The following is a 16,970-nucleotide window of genomic DNA, read 5'->3' on the forward strand; positions in this document are numbered from 1 at the left end:
TTTTTGTATCACTTAAATTTTATTATTTGATTGTATTACTTTATAAGAGTAAAATATGACAATGGGTGGGAGTAAAGGGGAATCAATATAGGATTCCACTGTGAAGGAAAAAATAAAGCACCATGGAGACTTGAGGCTGTCAAAGCGAGTCCCTGGGCCAGCTTCACCTGACCACACACAATACTGAACCAGAAACCAGAAATCCGTGTTTTCACAAGCTCTCCAGATGGGTCTGATACACACTCAAGCTTAAGAAGCACTGCTGAAGCTGGATGTGGTGGTGCACACTTGTAATCCCAGTACTCGGGAGGTTGAGACAGGAAGAATGCACCTGGGTTCAATCTCCAGTATCACAAAGTGGGGGAGGTTTGGAAAGCACAGCTCTGGTAGCTAGTGTGGATTAGTGTGACACCAACCATGTGACAAATACCACGTGACACTTTCCCCCATTGCATCTTCACAGTCTTAGAGGTTACGGTAACCAGCCACGACTAGGGTAAGAGCCAGGGTCAGGGTCTGCTGTGTAACACCCTCTAGCTCCCCACAGACAGCTCCTCACTCCCCACCCCAACAGCCACCCCGTCACACACTGGGCATTTTTCTTTGTGCCACACTGAACATTTCACATTGAACAAATGCTCACTTGGAGTCTGTGCCCATCTCCACCGCTGGGCAGGACTGAGTCATACGCATCTCCAGACACCAGGACTCGGCATAGACTAGCCGCCTGGTGAATGACTGCTGGAAAACTATCACTTCAGCTCAGGACCGAATGGTGAGGCCAGGATTTTTAATAGTGACAAAAAGTCCTATTTGTGAAAAAAATTTTATTTACAATAACAGGCAGCTGGCCAGGCTGTGCTTTGTCTGCTTTTACTTTAGAGCTTTTCCTTCTTCTTTCCGTCAACAACCACCTGTCACCTGCTGAGTCCCTGCTTCTCAGCACTCTACCCCATCAAGAGACCAACGCAAGTTAGACATGATTGGACAGGGTTATGGAATTGCTCACACAATTTAACACCTTCCACCATGAAACTTTCCTTTTATTTTTTTCATGTGGTACTAGAGGTGGAACCCAGGAGCTTTCTACCTCTGAGCTATACTTCTATCATATATCTATATCTATATCTATATATTAATATATATATTTGTTTGTTTTGTTTTGAAACAGGGTCTCACTAGGTTGCTGATAGTCTTTCTATATTGCTGAGGCTGGTCTTGAATTTGAGATCTTTCTGTCTCATCCTGACAAGTACTGGAATTATAGGCATGTGCCACCAAGCCTAGCTCATCTATGAAACTTTCTATAACAGTAACAACACTGACAATAATTATGAAACTTTGTTAACTTCTCCTTATGTTCCTGGCCCTGATCTGAGTCCTAATAGGCAAGAACTCATTACTTCTCATAACATTTCATCTTATTTTACAACTGAGGAAACTGAGGCCCCAAACCCTGGCTCGCTTGCCTCAGGCTGTCCAGCTAATTGAAGAAGAAAGTGAGTATAGACCACGGCCCACGCGCTTACCCTCCACACCGGAGCCCTGGCGTGGTACCACTTGTGGATATGTCCCTCCTTCACCAGAAAGTAAAATCTCCCAAGGAACTGATCACATCCTATGTTTCTTTGTGTTCCCAGCCTCAACACCCAGGACAGTACTTTGCAAAGAGTAAGTACTCAATTCATATTGGTCAAATAAAAATAGACATGTGCATTTTGGGGGCTGATCCTGGGGACTGAAACCCAGGGGTATTCAACCTCTGAACTACACCCACAGCTCTTCTTTTTATTTTGAAATAGGGTCTCATTAGGTTGATAAGGTTGCAATTCTTCTGTCTCAGCCTCCCGAGTACTGGGATTACAGGCATGTGCCACCATGCCTGAATACATGCGCATTTTGTAAGATATGTTGCTGGAAGCAACTGGTTTACCCAGACAAGTGGCTCCAGCAGTGGAAACTTCTGGCCTATGTGTGACAGGCCCTGGGGAGAGGTCAGGGCCAGTGGAGCGGGAGGTGGAACTTCCAATCATATCATATGCAACAGCTCATTCCTTGAGTGAAGCAACCTCCAGTGGACTCACCCAGCGTCTCTGCTTGCTTCCCTGTGCACAGACGCAACTTACCTTCTAAAAACTTGCGGATCATAGAGTCCTTAGTGGGCAGAGAGAAACCATCTCCAGGGACTGGTTTAGATGCGCTGGCCTGAAGCATTTCAACATCTAGAAGGAAAAGGAGACTCAGAGTTGGTGTGTCACTCCATTCAGGCAAGGTGACTTTACAGATATGATTACGAGGCTTGGGAGCTTTCTTAACAGAGTCAGGCTCAAAGCTGGGTACAGTGCCACACGACTTTGGTCCCGGCTACTTGTAGGCTACGGCGGGAGAATCACAAGTCCAGGGGCAACTTAGAGAGACTGTCTCAAAATAAAATAAGACAACAGGCTGGGAATATATCTCAGTGGTAGAATGTTGGCCTAGCACATGTGGACCCAAATATTAAAAAAAAAAAAAGATTTCAGGTATTCCTCGACCCATCTCCCATCTATCCATCCATTCCCTAAGAAGAGCATTAAGTATACAGCAGCACCAAAAGCATCCTTCACAACCCCTAAGCGCTTTCTTAGGCCACAGGCCTCAAAGGTCACGTACATTTGAAAGAATAGACTCAATTTTAAAATAATACACCATAGCATAGTATATGATAGCAAAAATGAAACAGATACAGAAACAGCAGGAAATAAACTGTGGCTTACTCAAACAATGGAGCATTATGCAACAGCTAAAAAGAATACATTAAGCCAGGCAGGGCAGCACATGCTTGTAATCCCAGTACTTGCTCAGACAGGAGGATTGCAGATTCAAGACCAGCCTCAGTAACTTAGAGACCCTGTTTCAAAATAACAAATAAATAAAATAAAATTGAACTGGGAGTAGCTTGGAGGTAAAACCCCCTTCTCCACAAACACACATGAAGACTATTAGATTCATATCTATCCACATAGGTAAATTTCTTTTTTTTTATTTTTTTTGGTGGTACTGGGGGTGGAACCCAGAGACTTTCTACCTCCGGGCTATACTCCCAGATCTTTTTTATATTTTATTTTGAAACAGGGTCTCACTAAGTTGCTGAGAGCCTCACTAAGTAGCTGAGGCTGGCTTCGAACCCGTGCGATCCTCCTGTGTCAGCCTCCCAAGAGCGGGGATTACAAGCGTGTGCCACCACGCCTGGCTCACATAGGTAAATTTCAAAAACAAAATTCTTAGTAAAAGGCCGGGCATGGTGGTGTACACTTGTAATCCCAATACTTGGGACATGCCAGGGTCACTGCTCTCAGAGAAGCCCAGTGTATGGGTCCCTTACCAGTATTTATACAAAGCTCCTTCCAGGTCTAGATATAAGGTAACCAATCAGAGATCATTTCTATCATGACAATGTTGCCTAGAAACACCACTGACATTTGGCTCTTATAAGTTACCAGGGTAACAGAGCTAGAGAGCCAACCAAAGGCCAATACTCATGCGGAAGGGAAATGATAGCTATTGCAGCAACTCTTTGCCCATGATGATCTTGGGCCAAGTTGTTTCAATCCTCTCAGCATCTCCTTCCCTGTCAGTAAAATGGTGATAATAGTATGTACCTAGGAGGTTTGCTGTATTAAGTGAGAAGCTTGCCAAGAGCATAGTTAGGATACTGTCTCGCATGGCTGGGGATGTGGCATAGTCCTTGCCTAGCATGCCTGAGGCCCTGGGTTTGATCTCCAGAACAATAAAAAAAATAATACGACCTAGCATATATAAAGTACTTAAGCCAGGCGTGGTGGAGCATGCTCGTAATCCCAGCATTTCGGAAGCTGAGACAGGAGGATCATGGTTCATGGACAGCCTCAGCTACTTAGTGAGGCCCTTTGCAACTCAGTGAGACCCTGTTTCAAAGTAAATAATAAAAAATAGGGCTGGGGGTGTAGCTTGGAAGTAGAATACCCCTGGGTTCCATCCCTAGTACCTCAAAAAAAAGGTACTTAAATAAATACTAGCTATTGTTATTTTTACTGTTGTTATTATTGTTTTTGTTGTTATTTGGTGGTACTGGAGATTGAACCCAGGGGCATTCTACCTCTGAGCTATACCTCCAGCCCTATTTTATGTTTTTATTTTGAAACAGGGTCTCACCAAATGTGCACTGACCTAGAACCTGAGCTGCTCCTGTCTCAGCCTCCCGAGAACTGAGATTACAGGTGTATGCCATGGCGTCTGATTTGTTATTTTTATTATTAAATTCTATACACAGGCTACTGTCCTAAGCAGATAACAATTTCTTTAAAAGACTCCACTTATGCTTTTTAAAATTTTTAGTACTGAAGCTGAAGTTCAATGGTAGAGCACTAGTCTAGTATGTTCAAGGTCCTGGGTTCAATCCCCAAAAACAAAAAATATTTTTTTCAAATGACACATTAAAATTTAATATACTTATAGGATACAGTGTGATAATGATATATATAGTATGATGATAAAATTGGATTGAATCCAGGACATTCTACTTCTAAGCCATACTTCCAGCCCTTTTAAAACTTTATTTTGAAATGAGGTCTCACTGAGTTGCTAAAACTATCCTTGAATACGCAATCCTCTTGTCTCAGCTTCCCAAGTACTGAGATTATAGGCCTGTGCCACCATGTCCAGCTCTTTTGGTTCTTTATAAAAATATATAATGGCTATAGGCCAGGTGTACATGCTTGTAATCTACTTGGGAGGTTGAGACAGGAGGATCGCACAGGTTCAGAGCCAGCCTCAGCTACTTAGTGAGGCTCTCAGCAACTTAGTGAAACCCTGTTTCCAAATAAAAATATAAAATAGGTCTGAGAGTATAGCCCATAGGTAGAAAGCCCCTGGGTTCCACTCCCAGTACCACCAAATACACACACACACACACACACACACACACACACACACACACACACACACACTGGCTATAAATTATAGTCTCCCTACCAACTAGAACACGAGAATTTGTTCTCCTATATAAATGTATTTTGGTACCATATCTAACCACCCTCTATCTCCTCACCCCACCCTACCCTTCCGAGCCTTTAGTGACCACTACTCTCTACCCTACTTCTAAGAGATCAACTCTATTTGGAGTAGAAGTACTCCAAATACTGCATAGGTAAGAACATGTAGTATTTGTCTTTCTGTGCCTGGTTTATTTCACTTAGCAAAATGTCCTTCTGTTTCATTCATGTTGCCACAAAGGACAGGATTTCATCCTTTTTATGGCTGGATGATATTTATATGCATATATGAATATGATTTATAGGTATATGGTATATTGTACATATACCACCTTTTCTTTATCCATTCATCCACTGATGGATACCTTGTTGATTGCATATCTTGGCTATGATGGAGAAACTAAACCAAGGGTCAAATTCTCAAGCACAAAGAGCAATGATGGGTTAACTCCTTGTCCACAATTACCTTGGGTCAAGGACACAGAGGGCAGATGTCTCTTCAACACACACCGATTTCATTTCTTTTGGATATATACCAAGAAGTGGGATTGTTGGATCATATGGTAGTTCTATTTTTTGAGGAACCTCCATTCTGTTTTCCATAATGGCAGAACTAATTTACATTCCTACAAACAGTATGTAAGTAAGTGTTCCTCTTTCTCCGAATCCTCATCAGCATTTATTGTGTTTTGGGTCCTATTTATTCTAACTGGGGTAAAATGGTATCTCACTGTGGTTTTGATTTGCATTTCCTTGAGGATTAGTAATGTTGAGCATTTCCCACATACTTGCTGAAGTTTTATATTTTTATATTTTCTTTTGAGAAATGTCCACTCAGATTATTTCCCCACTTTTAAATTAAATTACTTGGGGTTTTTGGCCGCAGAGTTATTTGAGCTCCTTATATACTTTGGCCCTCAGTCCTTTATCTGGTGGAGATTTTCTCCGATTCTGCAGGCTGCCTCCTCACAATGCGGTTTCCTCTGCTGTGCAGAAGTTCCTTAGTTTGATATAACTCCATTTGCCAATTTTTTGCTTTTGTTGCCTTAATTTATTACTTTTTCATAGTAAGCTCTTTGTTTGAAATCTTTTGCCTCAAAAATAATAAATGTTTATGTTTATTCTAATATTTGGATTTCTCTATATATTCTCAAATACCATGTTTTCTATTTAGTACTAAAGATCTATACCCAGTAAGTATTTTTATGTTTAAATATACAAGGAGGGGTGGGTCTTCACACAACAAATATCAGTTCTTCCCCGGCCACTTCAGTACTGTGGCTTGGACTCAGGGATGTTCTACCTCTGAGCTACACCTCCAGCCCTTTTTACTTTTTGTTTTGAAATAGGGTCTCACTAGGTTGCTAAGAGTCTGAAGCCGGTCTCAGACGTATGGTCCTCCTGTTTCAGCCTCCTAAGTGGTAGGATTATAGGCATCTGCCAACACACCCAGCTGACAGATGTCAATTCTTTACAAGAGGATTATTTATTAAGTGTGACTCACAGGCAGCTCCTGCTGGCCCCTCCATGCAGCCAGGATTGTAGTCAAAATCCAACCTTAAGGAGAGAGCCTAGAGGCAGAGGGCAGGGTATGGGCATAGGGGATGGTCTGCAGACACAGGCAGCAATAAAGATACTAACAAGATCTGGATCCAGCCAAACAGTTTGCATTCAGGGACAAACATAACCAAGAATAAGAAAGCAAGCTGGGCATGGTGGTGCATGCTTGTAATTCCCCTCCCTCCTGCCCTCTGTCCCCTCCCTCCTTCCTTTCTTTGTGCTGGGGATTGGACCCAGGGGCATTCTGCCTCTGAGTTACATCTTCAACCTTTTTTAAAAAAAATCAGGACCGCACTAAGTTGCTAACAGCTTCATTAAATTGCTGAGGCTGGCTTTGAAACTACAGTCTTCCTGTTTTAGCCTCCCAAGTCCTGGGCAGAAAAAGAGAAAGAAAGAAAAAAGAAAGGAAAGGAAAGGAAAGGAAAAGAGAAGAAAAGAAAAGAAAAGTGCAAAGGAAGCCACTGGAAACAGTCCATTGAGCGACCAGTGCAGGATGCCTCTGTGGTCAGGGGTATGGGCTTTGCTATCCTGGAGACCTAGGTCCAAGTCCTCGCTCTGACTTACTAGCTCTGTGTCCTTGAGCAAGTCCCCCGGTGTCATTAAGCCTCCGTATCCCCATCTGTAAAGTAGGGCTAAACCACAGGACCTGTTTCACAGGGGAGCACAGACCAACAGAGGCAATGCTTAGAAAATGCTCAGTAACAGCGCCCAATAGTCACGGTGATCATTATTACCATCACAGGGCAACTCAGCTGGCAAACGACTTTTCTATTGGCTGCTATGACCAATTACCACTTAAAGCAACAAATTTAGCCAGGCGTGGTGGCGCATGCTTGTAATCCCCACGCTTGGGAAGTGGAGACAGGAGGATAGCGCAGGTTTGAAGCCAGCCTCACTGCCTTAAGAGACCCTGTTTCCAAATAAAATATAAAATAGTTCTGGGCATATAGCCTGGAGGTAGAAGGGTTCCATCCCCAGTACCACACACACACTCGCTACCTGTCAGGAAAGAGGGGCCTTCGCATTGGAACCTTGACAAACTAGTCCACATACAGACTTCCACAAAGCCCAGAAGTGCGTCTCGTTTTCTACTACCTCAAATTCAAGAACTAGTTGAAGACCTGTGGTGCACAGCGCTGTGCTGGGCATGGGGATGAGACGATGATTGCTTCCTATCAAGGCCTGAGGCGAGTGGTACGCAGTGTCCCCAAGAAAGCGAGATCCACCAACTGTGTGGGTCCAGAGGGGAGCGAGTCTGCTGCTGGAGGTAGGGATTGTTTTCTTATTAACTTTAAAACATTCGACCCAATGCTTCACTAAGTGCCTCTGCCCCCAGCTCAGTTCTTGTACTTCTAGAGGAGTGAAAAGGCAGTAGGAAGTTGGGAACACCAGAGCTCAGAGCTTCTGGCCCTGCCTCCGCAGGAGCTGGGGTCCCACCTAGGAACCTCGGGCCCTGCACCAGCACACTGCCTGAAGCATCTCCTGGCTCTATGAGCCAAAATCCCCCAAAAGGTACAGCAAGAAGATGGCAGAGTCTCTGCACCTGCTGAAAGGGAGGCATCTGAGGGAAAAGGGTAGAGAGAGGGCAGGAAGCCCATTCCAGAAGCAAATTAGTAATTTGGCCTAGAAATTGCCCTTCAGCTCCGCTCAGATCTAGGGGCTGAGCTGCCGGGTTCCTTACAGTGCCCAAGTATGTCCCCTGCACAGAGGGAACCAGGCTCCCCTGGGGGCTGTAATCAGAGAACTCAGGTAAAGAAAACACTGCTGAACTGCTGGAGATGATCTGTCACAAGACACCAGTGACCAAGGAGGCTGCAGAGCAAGCCCAGCAGGTTAGCCGGGGCCAAGGCAGCTCCCTCCGTGGACAAACCTGAGCAGCCCCGAACCCAGAGGGAGGGATTAGGGTTCAAAGGAAAAGCTTTAACTGAACCCGATGGGATTGATTAGAGAGATTCCCATAAGTCTGCAGTTTCCAGTAGTGAGATACTGCATCTTTCTCCTTCAGCGCATTTCTCTTATGAAGGAAAGACAAGCCGCTGAGATATGTAAGGAAAACAAGAATCCACCCAGTGGATTACCTTGGAAACAGACTGGACGAAGGCCTCCCAGAATCAGTTCCTCAGGCCTCCATACCCAGAGCCTCAAGAAGTGACCAGGCAGTGGGCGAATCATTCAAAATGAAATGGGCAATCTAAGTCAAAGGACACAAGGACCACTGCGTCCTCTGAAGGCAAAGACAGAGGCAAGAGGATGGAGTGAACATTAATTAAAAGGTGGTGAAAGCCGGGCGTGATGGCGCACACTTGTAATCCCTGCACTTGGGAGGCGGAGACAGGAGGATCTTGCAGGTTTGAAGCCAGCCGCGCTGGCTTAAGAGACCCTGTTTCCAATTATTAAAAAAAATATATATATAAAATAGGTCTGGGAGTGTAGCCCGGAGGTAGAAGGGCTTCCAGAAACCCCAGTACCACACACACACACACACACACAAAGTAGTGAAAACACCCAAAAGGAAGTTTTTGTGTTTTTGGTAGGAGGGATTGAGCCCAGGGGCATCGACCTCCAAGCTACACCTCCAGTCCTTTTTATTTCTTAATTTGAATTTTGAAACAGGGTCTTGCTAAGTTGCCAAAGTTGGCCTCAAACCAGTGATCCTCCTGTCTCAGCCTCTCAGGTACTGGGATTACAGGCATGGACCACCACAGCCAGCCCAAAGGGAGGTTTGCCTTGCTTCTTCTTCTTTTTTTTTTTTTTTTTGGTGGTACTGGGGATGGAACCCAGGGGCCTTCTATCTCCAGGCTACACTCCCAGACCTATTTTATATATTTTTTATTTGGAAACAGGTTCTCTTAAGCCAGCGAGGCTGCCTTCGAACCTGCGCGATCCTCCTGTCTCGGCCTCCCAAGCGCGGAGATTAATAAGCATGTGCCATCAAGCCCGGTTTTGCCTTGCTTTTTATTGAGTGTCTGCATAAGCTTTTCCTTAATAAACATTTGTTTCTTACATAGTAAAGTGAGGAAGTCAATGATTTAAATCTATGGAAACTTGATAAAAAAATTCTCAAAGAGTATGAGGTGTAGTCGCACGTGATCCCAGTATGTAGGAATCTGAGACAGAAGGAGAGCAGGTTCCAGGCCACACACAGTAACTTAGTGAGACCCTGTCTAAAAAGAAAAAAGAAAAAGGGGCATAGCTTAGTGGTAGAGCACCCCTGGTCCCATCTCCATTGCCACAAAACAAAAATAAAAACAAAAAATACCTCAAGAGGATTGGGAGAAACGTTAAAGGTATGATACAAAAACATAGTTACCACCTGGTGGCAGCATATCTAAACTAAAGACTGAGTGTGCAAGGTGTGTGTGTGTGTGCGGGCGCGCACACACACATGCACACATGCACATTCAGAGGAAAGAAAGACTGAAGCAGGATCAAAATCTGAGGTTCAGAACCCAACATCTCCCAGCTCCTTTTATGTACACTGGGAGTTTCCCCTATGACCTTCCCACTTAGAGGTTATTCTGGATCCCCTTTGGTAAAGGGGACCTCATTGTATCTCTTTCCCACACTCAAGTCAAAAAGAGGCAGATCTGTCCCAATAATTAGGCATCTCCATAGCAGAGCTAGGTGACTGGCCGAAAGCCCAGCAGTCCCTAATACTGGTCCAGCAAGTAGATGAATGAATGAGGGAGGGAAGGAATGAACATAGCCCAATTTCCTTAAAATATTTATCTCTGGCATCTAGAGTTACCATCATGATGGTAACAAAGGTGGGGCATAGACAAACCTGGCTATTTAGACATTTAGAAACAGCTCCTGTAGAGTGTCCATCCCAGGGCTGGCAAATGCAGATCCTGAAAGGGCAGGCCAGGCGGGCCCTCTAACCCCAGCAGGGTGGCAGATAGACTTATCCCTTGGAAACCAGAAGACAAAGATGCTTGGTCCAGTTCTTTCTTGATGGGACTTAAGTTACTAAATCTTGGAGCCTTCATTTTTCTCTCCTAGAAAAGAAGATAATTCTTCCTACCAAGCCTAAGGACAGTCAGATAAAACAGAGATAAAAGCAGCCAGTCGACTTCAAAGGGCTGCCAGGTGTTCTGCGATACCCACCTTAGACTTATCAGTGTGGTCTCTGTGCTACTTCTTCATGAACTGAGCCATCTTCTCACCTATACCTCACTGTCAGCAAACAGGTGATCCCTCCCAGACCCACGCTGCTGCACCTGCTGAGCCAGCAGCAAGGGGAACATTTTCAAGGTAAAATCTAACAGTTAACAGGACACACGCAAACCAAAGCATGTCTACAGTCTGATAATTCAGAGATGATATGATGGCAAATAAAAAAATGGAGTTGGTTTCTGTTTCCATCTAAAATGAAGCCACATTCTTTACTGCAGCCTGCTGCCCTCCTGGATGCCACCTTTGAGCTCCACCATGATACCCTTGGCAGTCCTTGCAGGATTCCAGGAATGGGGGGAGGGCTTCATGTACTGGAGCAATAACAAGTCAGCTCTAAACTGTCATCATCAAACTGCCAGTAAAGAGGGGAAGTCTTACATTGTTCAACAGTCCCATAACTAGGAGACAGTGTAGAAATGATGCCCTGACACTTTACAGGAGATGTTTCTAAATGTCTAAGTAGCCAAGTTTATCTGGGCTTTATCTTTGTTACCATCATGATGGTAACCCTAGATGCCAACGATAAATATTTTAAGGAAATCGGGCTGTGTCTCTGGATTCCCAAGTGGGTCCTTGGGATTATCTGAGTGTTCTTTGTGAATGAATCCCTGTTCCACAGTGGAGATGACTGGTCTTGGACCTCACACCCTATATACATTCCCTACACTAAGGAAAGGCAAGTAGCTAGAATACAGCAGATGCTCCAGGAACATTTGTTGAGTGTGTAGCTGGATGGAAGGATGTGCACGGGCAGGGGCACCAGAGTTTGTTTTGTTATCTGACATCTGGAATGCAGAAAGGGGAAGCGTGGCTATAGGGACTGAGGGGTTTTCTAAAGGAAACCAGGACTCAGATTTATGGTGTTAGAGGGGAAGTTCTGGCCTGGAATAAAGAATGTGATCTGAGAGACAGAGAGGGCTGGATCCAAACCTGGGCTCTGTTACTTAATGGCCATGACACTTTGGTAATATTGTTTAACCTCTTAGTGCCTTAGTTTCCCCACTTATAAAGTTCAGATAAGAAAGTATTCTCGTAGGCCTGCTTTAAGGATTTAATAAGTCAGGCATAGTGGCACATGCCTGTAATTCCAGTATTTGGGTGGGGACTGAGACAGGAAGATTGCCAGTTCGAGGCCAGACTCAGCAATTTAGAGAGATCCTATTTCAAAATAAGAGATAAAAAGGGCTGGGGGTGTAGCTAAGTGGGAGAATGTCCATGGGTTCAGTCCCTAGTACCAAAACAAACAAATATTCAATGAGATAAAAGATGTCAGATGTTCATATGGGGAAAGTCTCCACCAGTGCTTCCAGACCTCCCAGTTAGGTGCTAGAATGGGACTCCCATCAATCACCCTTACCCCCAGTCGATCTGACTGTCAAATGCCTAAGAATCACTGGCTCACATCCTACAGGTGTTGGGGTCAGGGTCAAGGCCTTGGGTGATATCAGGACCTCCTCCCACCCTGCTCTTGACCAGCTTGTACCCCTGTTCCAGCTAGGGCCACCCTTGCCTTCCCCGAACAGGCAGCAATGTTCAAACTAGCCACTCCAGCAAGCATTCCATCCAGAAAGCTGAAAACAGCTGTGAACATTTGTCTTGTCTTTTTTCTAATTCCCTTCCCCATGGTGCTGGCACTTGAACCCATGGCCTCACATACACTAGGCAAGCACTCTACCGGGGATCTACACCCCCAGCCATGTCCTGTGTTTCCTGGATCTATTCATTATCCCCAGAGGGAAGGAGGGCTAAGTCTTGGGCAGTGTTTCAGAGTGCTTAGCACTTGATAGCAAGTGACAGTAACACATCAGTAAGCTTCTCAGGGGCAGGTTGTACTATTCTCTGCCACACCACCAGCTGTGCACTGAAATCCAGTGTTAATTAGATCAGCAGTTCTCAAGGGCAGCACACTGCCCCCTAGGGGCTGTTCTGAAGACCCACAAGGGAGATTGGGATTGTCACCACGGTGGAAAGGATACTACTGGCATTTAGTAGAAGAGAGAAGGACACTAGACATCCTGAAATGTGTGGCATGGCCCTACACAGCCAAGGAGCGTTTGTGCCCTCCACCCCTGACTTTTAGTCCCACTAGACACACAAATAGGTCGTAAAAATGATTGTAAGACATATTTATACATATTTGTGTTTGTACATGTCCATGTGCACTTATACGTGTGTGTACTTTCTTATCTGTCAGAAGATATGAGGAAAAAAGTAGACAAATATACCTCCCAAAATATTACTAATGATGTATCAATTGGGGGTCAAAAAATTGTATTACTCTTGAAACTGGAAAAACAGCAGACCCCCAAGTGGGCAAAATTTTCTAAGCAATTTACAAGAAAAATTATGTCCTGAAGCATGATGCTTTGAAAATAGGTTTACTATACATTAATCCAATAAAATTGGGTTATTCCCTCTCCCACACGTACATGAAAAACCTGCTTACAATTTTCTGAGCCCAGAACCTATTTGAACATGTTCATGAACCTGAACCTATTTTTTTTTTCTTTTTTGGTGGTACTGGGGTTCCTGGAAACCCTTATACCTCTGGGCTACACTCACAGACCTATTTTATATTTTATTTGGAAACAGGGTCTCTTAAGCTAGCAAGGCTGACTTCGAACCTGTGCGATCCTCCTGTCTCCACCTCCCAACCGCAGGGATTACAAGCGTGCGCCACCATGCCCAGACTGAACCTATTTTACCCACATTTTATTTTTACATGTATTAAGTTTTCCAGGATTTCATTTAGTATGAAATTGTGAAAAGCTGTCCTCATTTAGGAAAACCCAGGCACTGATGCCAGCACTCCTTGAGTTACCAAGAGGATAGGACTGTGCCTGTCCACACTGGAGACTGTGACATTGACAGGATTCTGAGTGTGGTGTCTGTGAGGTGAGTGCCTGTGTCTTTATGTGAAGGCATCCTGAGCGGTGTCCTCTCCCTTCATTTCTTCCTCTCTCTTTTTCTATCTATCTATCTATCTATCTATCTATCTCTGTACTCGAGAGATTAAACCCAGGAGCTTCTACCTCTTGAGCTACAGCCCCAAACCTTTTTATTTTGAAATATGGTCTTGCTAAGTTACCATGTGTAGGCCTCCAATCTGCAATCCTCCTGTCTCAGCCTCCCTCCAAGTACCAGAATTGCAGGCATGTACCACAACGCCAGCCCTTCGTTTCTCTTTTAGAGTTCAACTAGGACAGTATAGTTGGTTTCTAGTAGTTTCATGTATAGGTAAGTGATATTATCTATGATTAGCACATGAGGATGAAATGAGGGCATTAGACAATATTCATTATAGAAAGGCCTATTGGAGCTGTCAGGGCTGAGCTGAGCCCTGATCATCTCAGATCACAAGATGGTGCTTTCATGAACTGTGACTTCCAGGCAAGCCCTCACCGCAATCACAGCAGAGGAAGTCTAGAGAAGGAATCTGCTTGCCAAGCACAAGACTGCCGGCCTCACACTGTGTAAGGCAGGATTTCCATCTGTCTGTGGTAGGGCAGGGGTGAGCAGGGACTTCCCCCCATTAGACCAGAAGGAAGAAAGCCAATTCTCAGCAGAAAGATGGAAGCAGAACTGGCCGGGCTACTCACAGAGGTCTTCGGTGGCCGCTGGGGCCAAGGCAGCCATGGACTCGTACAGCTCCTCATCACAGCCGGGGTTGAGGGAGCACTTCATGAGCAGGTCTGTGGACAGGTGGGCCATGGACTCGTAGATGGCATCGCCCTCCTCCCCATGCATCAGCTCCTCTTTAATGTGGCTCTTCAGCATATCCACCGTCTCCTGCAACAGAAGACAAGGCCACAGGCACGTTGAGACGCCTGACTGTGTGTGTGTGTGTGTGTGTGTGTGTGTGTGTGTGTGTGTGTGTGTATGTGTGTGTGCGCGCACGCGTGTGCATGGGGCTCAGGCCCCCAGGGTTTGTGGCGGTAAAGCAAGTGCTCCGTGGGTCAGGGTCACACTGGCTTCTGTGTCTGTACTCCCCACCTAGCTAAAACGGTCCTCAGTACCAGACTCTGTCTTTTTTCTTTCCTTGTTTTCTGTTCTTTGTTTTAATCTCCATATTTTCCCCCCAACACTGCTCACAGAGTTATGCACTCAAAAGATACTGGTTAAATGTTTAATGACCAGAGGATACAAATAAAAAGCTGCTTTCTTGTGAGCAACTGCTATGGGTGGAGTACCAGCCGAGGGGTGACCACACACGATCTCATGCCGTTCTTCCACACTGCTTGAGAAAGGTAGATGATTCCCTAGTTTACACCAGAGGGCTTGCAGTCCTGGCTTTTGACCTTCCTACTACATCCTGGTGGTTCTTCAGAAGAGAGTGAGTGACCTTTGCTGGACGGCCACATAGAAGCAGAAGTGGGCTCAGCAGGGTTCTGCTAAGGTGTTTCTGGGCTTGTGTCGGAAGGTAACTCTCTCCTTCCCGTCCCTCCTGGTGAGCTTCTCTAAATGGCCTGCTGGTTTGCAGGCTTCCTCCCTCGGTTTCATATTCTATGTGCCCAGGAAGAGAGCTGGTCTTGGTTGAAGGGCCCTCCAGTCAGAAAGGATGCCGCTGTCAGTCAGCCTCCAGGTGGCTATGACGCTAGAGAGCTGACTTCTCCGAAACCTCTGCACCACCTTTCCTGGCAGGAAATCTTGGTGTGTCACAATCCTTATTTCAGCCTGAACCCACAAAAAAATTCTCATTTTCATCATCACTACTCAAGCGAGCTGATCTTTGTGCTGGTTTCCTAGTGACACTTGAGTGAACCAGGTGACAACGATGTCGTGTTCTGCACCCCAGGCCTAGAGTTGGATTTTACTATAGTGGAGAAAGAATATGGGACAGTTCTTAGGGGCCACAGCACCATGCAAGCATGACCTTTGGTAGCAAAGCTGAAGATGCTTTGGTTACATGACTATAGCTGAGACGCGAGCTGGATGAACTTCCTTCAGTACACAATGGAAGTGCATCTTTAAACCGCCCTGTTCTACAGGGCAGGATAATGAGCCCTGGCTTGAGCATCAAAGTAGGTTTGAGCCCCATCTCCACCTTTACTAGTGGGTGGCTCTAGGCACAATCACTTTGCCTTTCTAAGTCCCTCTTCTCATTTATATAATGAGAACACCATCTACTTCAAAGGATTGTGGTAAGGATGACATGAGTAATACATTTGCCAATCAAATAAATTCAGTAAATGTTAGCTACTACTGTGAACACCAATTGTCTTTAATAAAAAACTACTGACAAAGCCGGGCGCGGTGGCGCACGCTTGTAATCCCCACGCTTGGGAGGCAGAGACAGGAGGATCGCGCAGGTTCGAAGCCAGCCGCACGCGCTGGCTTAGGAGACCCTGTTTCCAAATAAAAAAAGCATAAAAGTAGGTCTGGGAGTGTAGCCCAGAGGTATAAGGGTTTCCAGGAACCTCAGTACCACAAAAAAAAAAAACCTACTGACAAGAAAATGAGATGCTACATCTTGTACATTTGCAATTTCAAAGTAAAGTCAAGTAAATATTCCATGACTCTGAGTGCCTGTTACACTCACTTAGGTCAGCAAAGTCCCCCCCCAAAAAAGGATTTAGAGTGTTCTATTCTCTCAAAAGACATATACAGCCAGGCATGGTGGTGCATGCTTGTAATCCCAGCATTTGGGAGGCTGAGACCAGAGGATCACAGTTTGCGGACAGCTTCAGCTACTTAGTGAGGCCCTTTGCAACTCAGTGAGACCCTGTTTCAAATTAAAAAGAATAAAAAATAGGACAGGGGTATAGTTCAGAGGTTGAGTGCCCCTGGGTTCCATCCCCAGACACACACACACACACACACACACACACACACACACACACACACACACAACTGACAAGAAATGAGATGCTACATTTTATACATTTGCAATTTCAAAGTAAAGCCAAGTAAATATTCCATGACTCTGAGTGCCTGTTAGACTCACTTAGGTCAGCAAAGCCCAAAATAAGGATTTAGAGTGTTCTATTCTTTCTAAACACATATACAGCCAGGCATGGTGGTGCACGCTTGTAATCCCAGTACCTGGGAGGCTGAGGGAGGAGGATTGCAGGTTTCAGGTTCCATGTGTCCAGCCTCAGTTACTTAGTGAGGCCCTCTGTAACTTAGTGAGACCATGTGCTCAAATAAAGAATGAGAAATAAGGCTGGGGTAGTAATTCAGAGATAGAATGCCCCTGGGTTCAATCCTCAGTACCGCAAAAAA

General features: G+C 45.1%; 1 protein-coding gene across 1 annotated transcript in view; it reads right to left on the reverse strand.

Annotated features, from left to right (window-relative positions):
- PIK3AP1 (phosphoinositide-3-kinase adaptor protein 1) overlaps positions 1 to 16,970 on the reverse strand; it is a gene marked incomplete at both ends in the record, with an annotated part of 149,763 nt that overhangs the window by 43,209 nt on the left and 89,584 nt on the right. The window contains 2 exons of the mRNA XM_080694843.1: positions 2,127 to 2,222; positions 14,348 to 14,537. Of these exons, the coding sequence (XP_080550969.1) occupies positions 2,127 to 2,222; positions 14,348 to 14,537 (286 nt within the window). The remainder of the gene's footprint in view (positions 1 to 2,126; positions 2,223 to 14,347; positions 14,538 to 16,970) is intronic.

The sequence above is a fragment of the Muscardinus avellanarius genome, assembly GCF_963383645.1.
Source record: "Muscardinus avellanarius genome assembly, chromosome: 4".
Lineage (NCBI taxonomy): Eukaryota > Metazoa > Chordata > Mammalia > Rodentia > Gliridae > Muscardinus > Muscardinus avellanarius.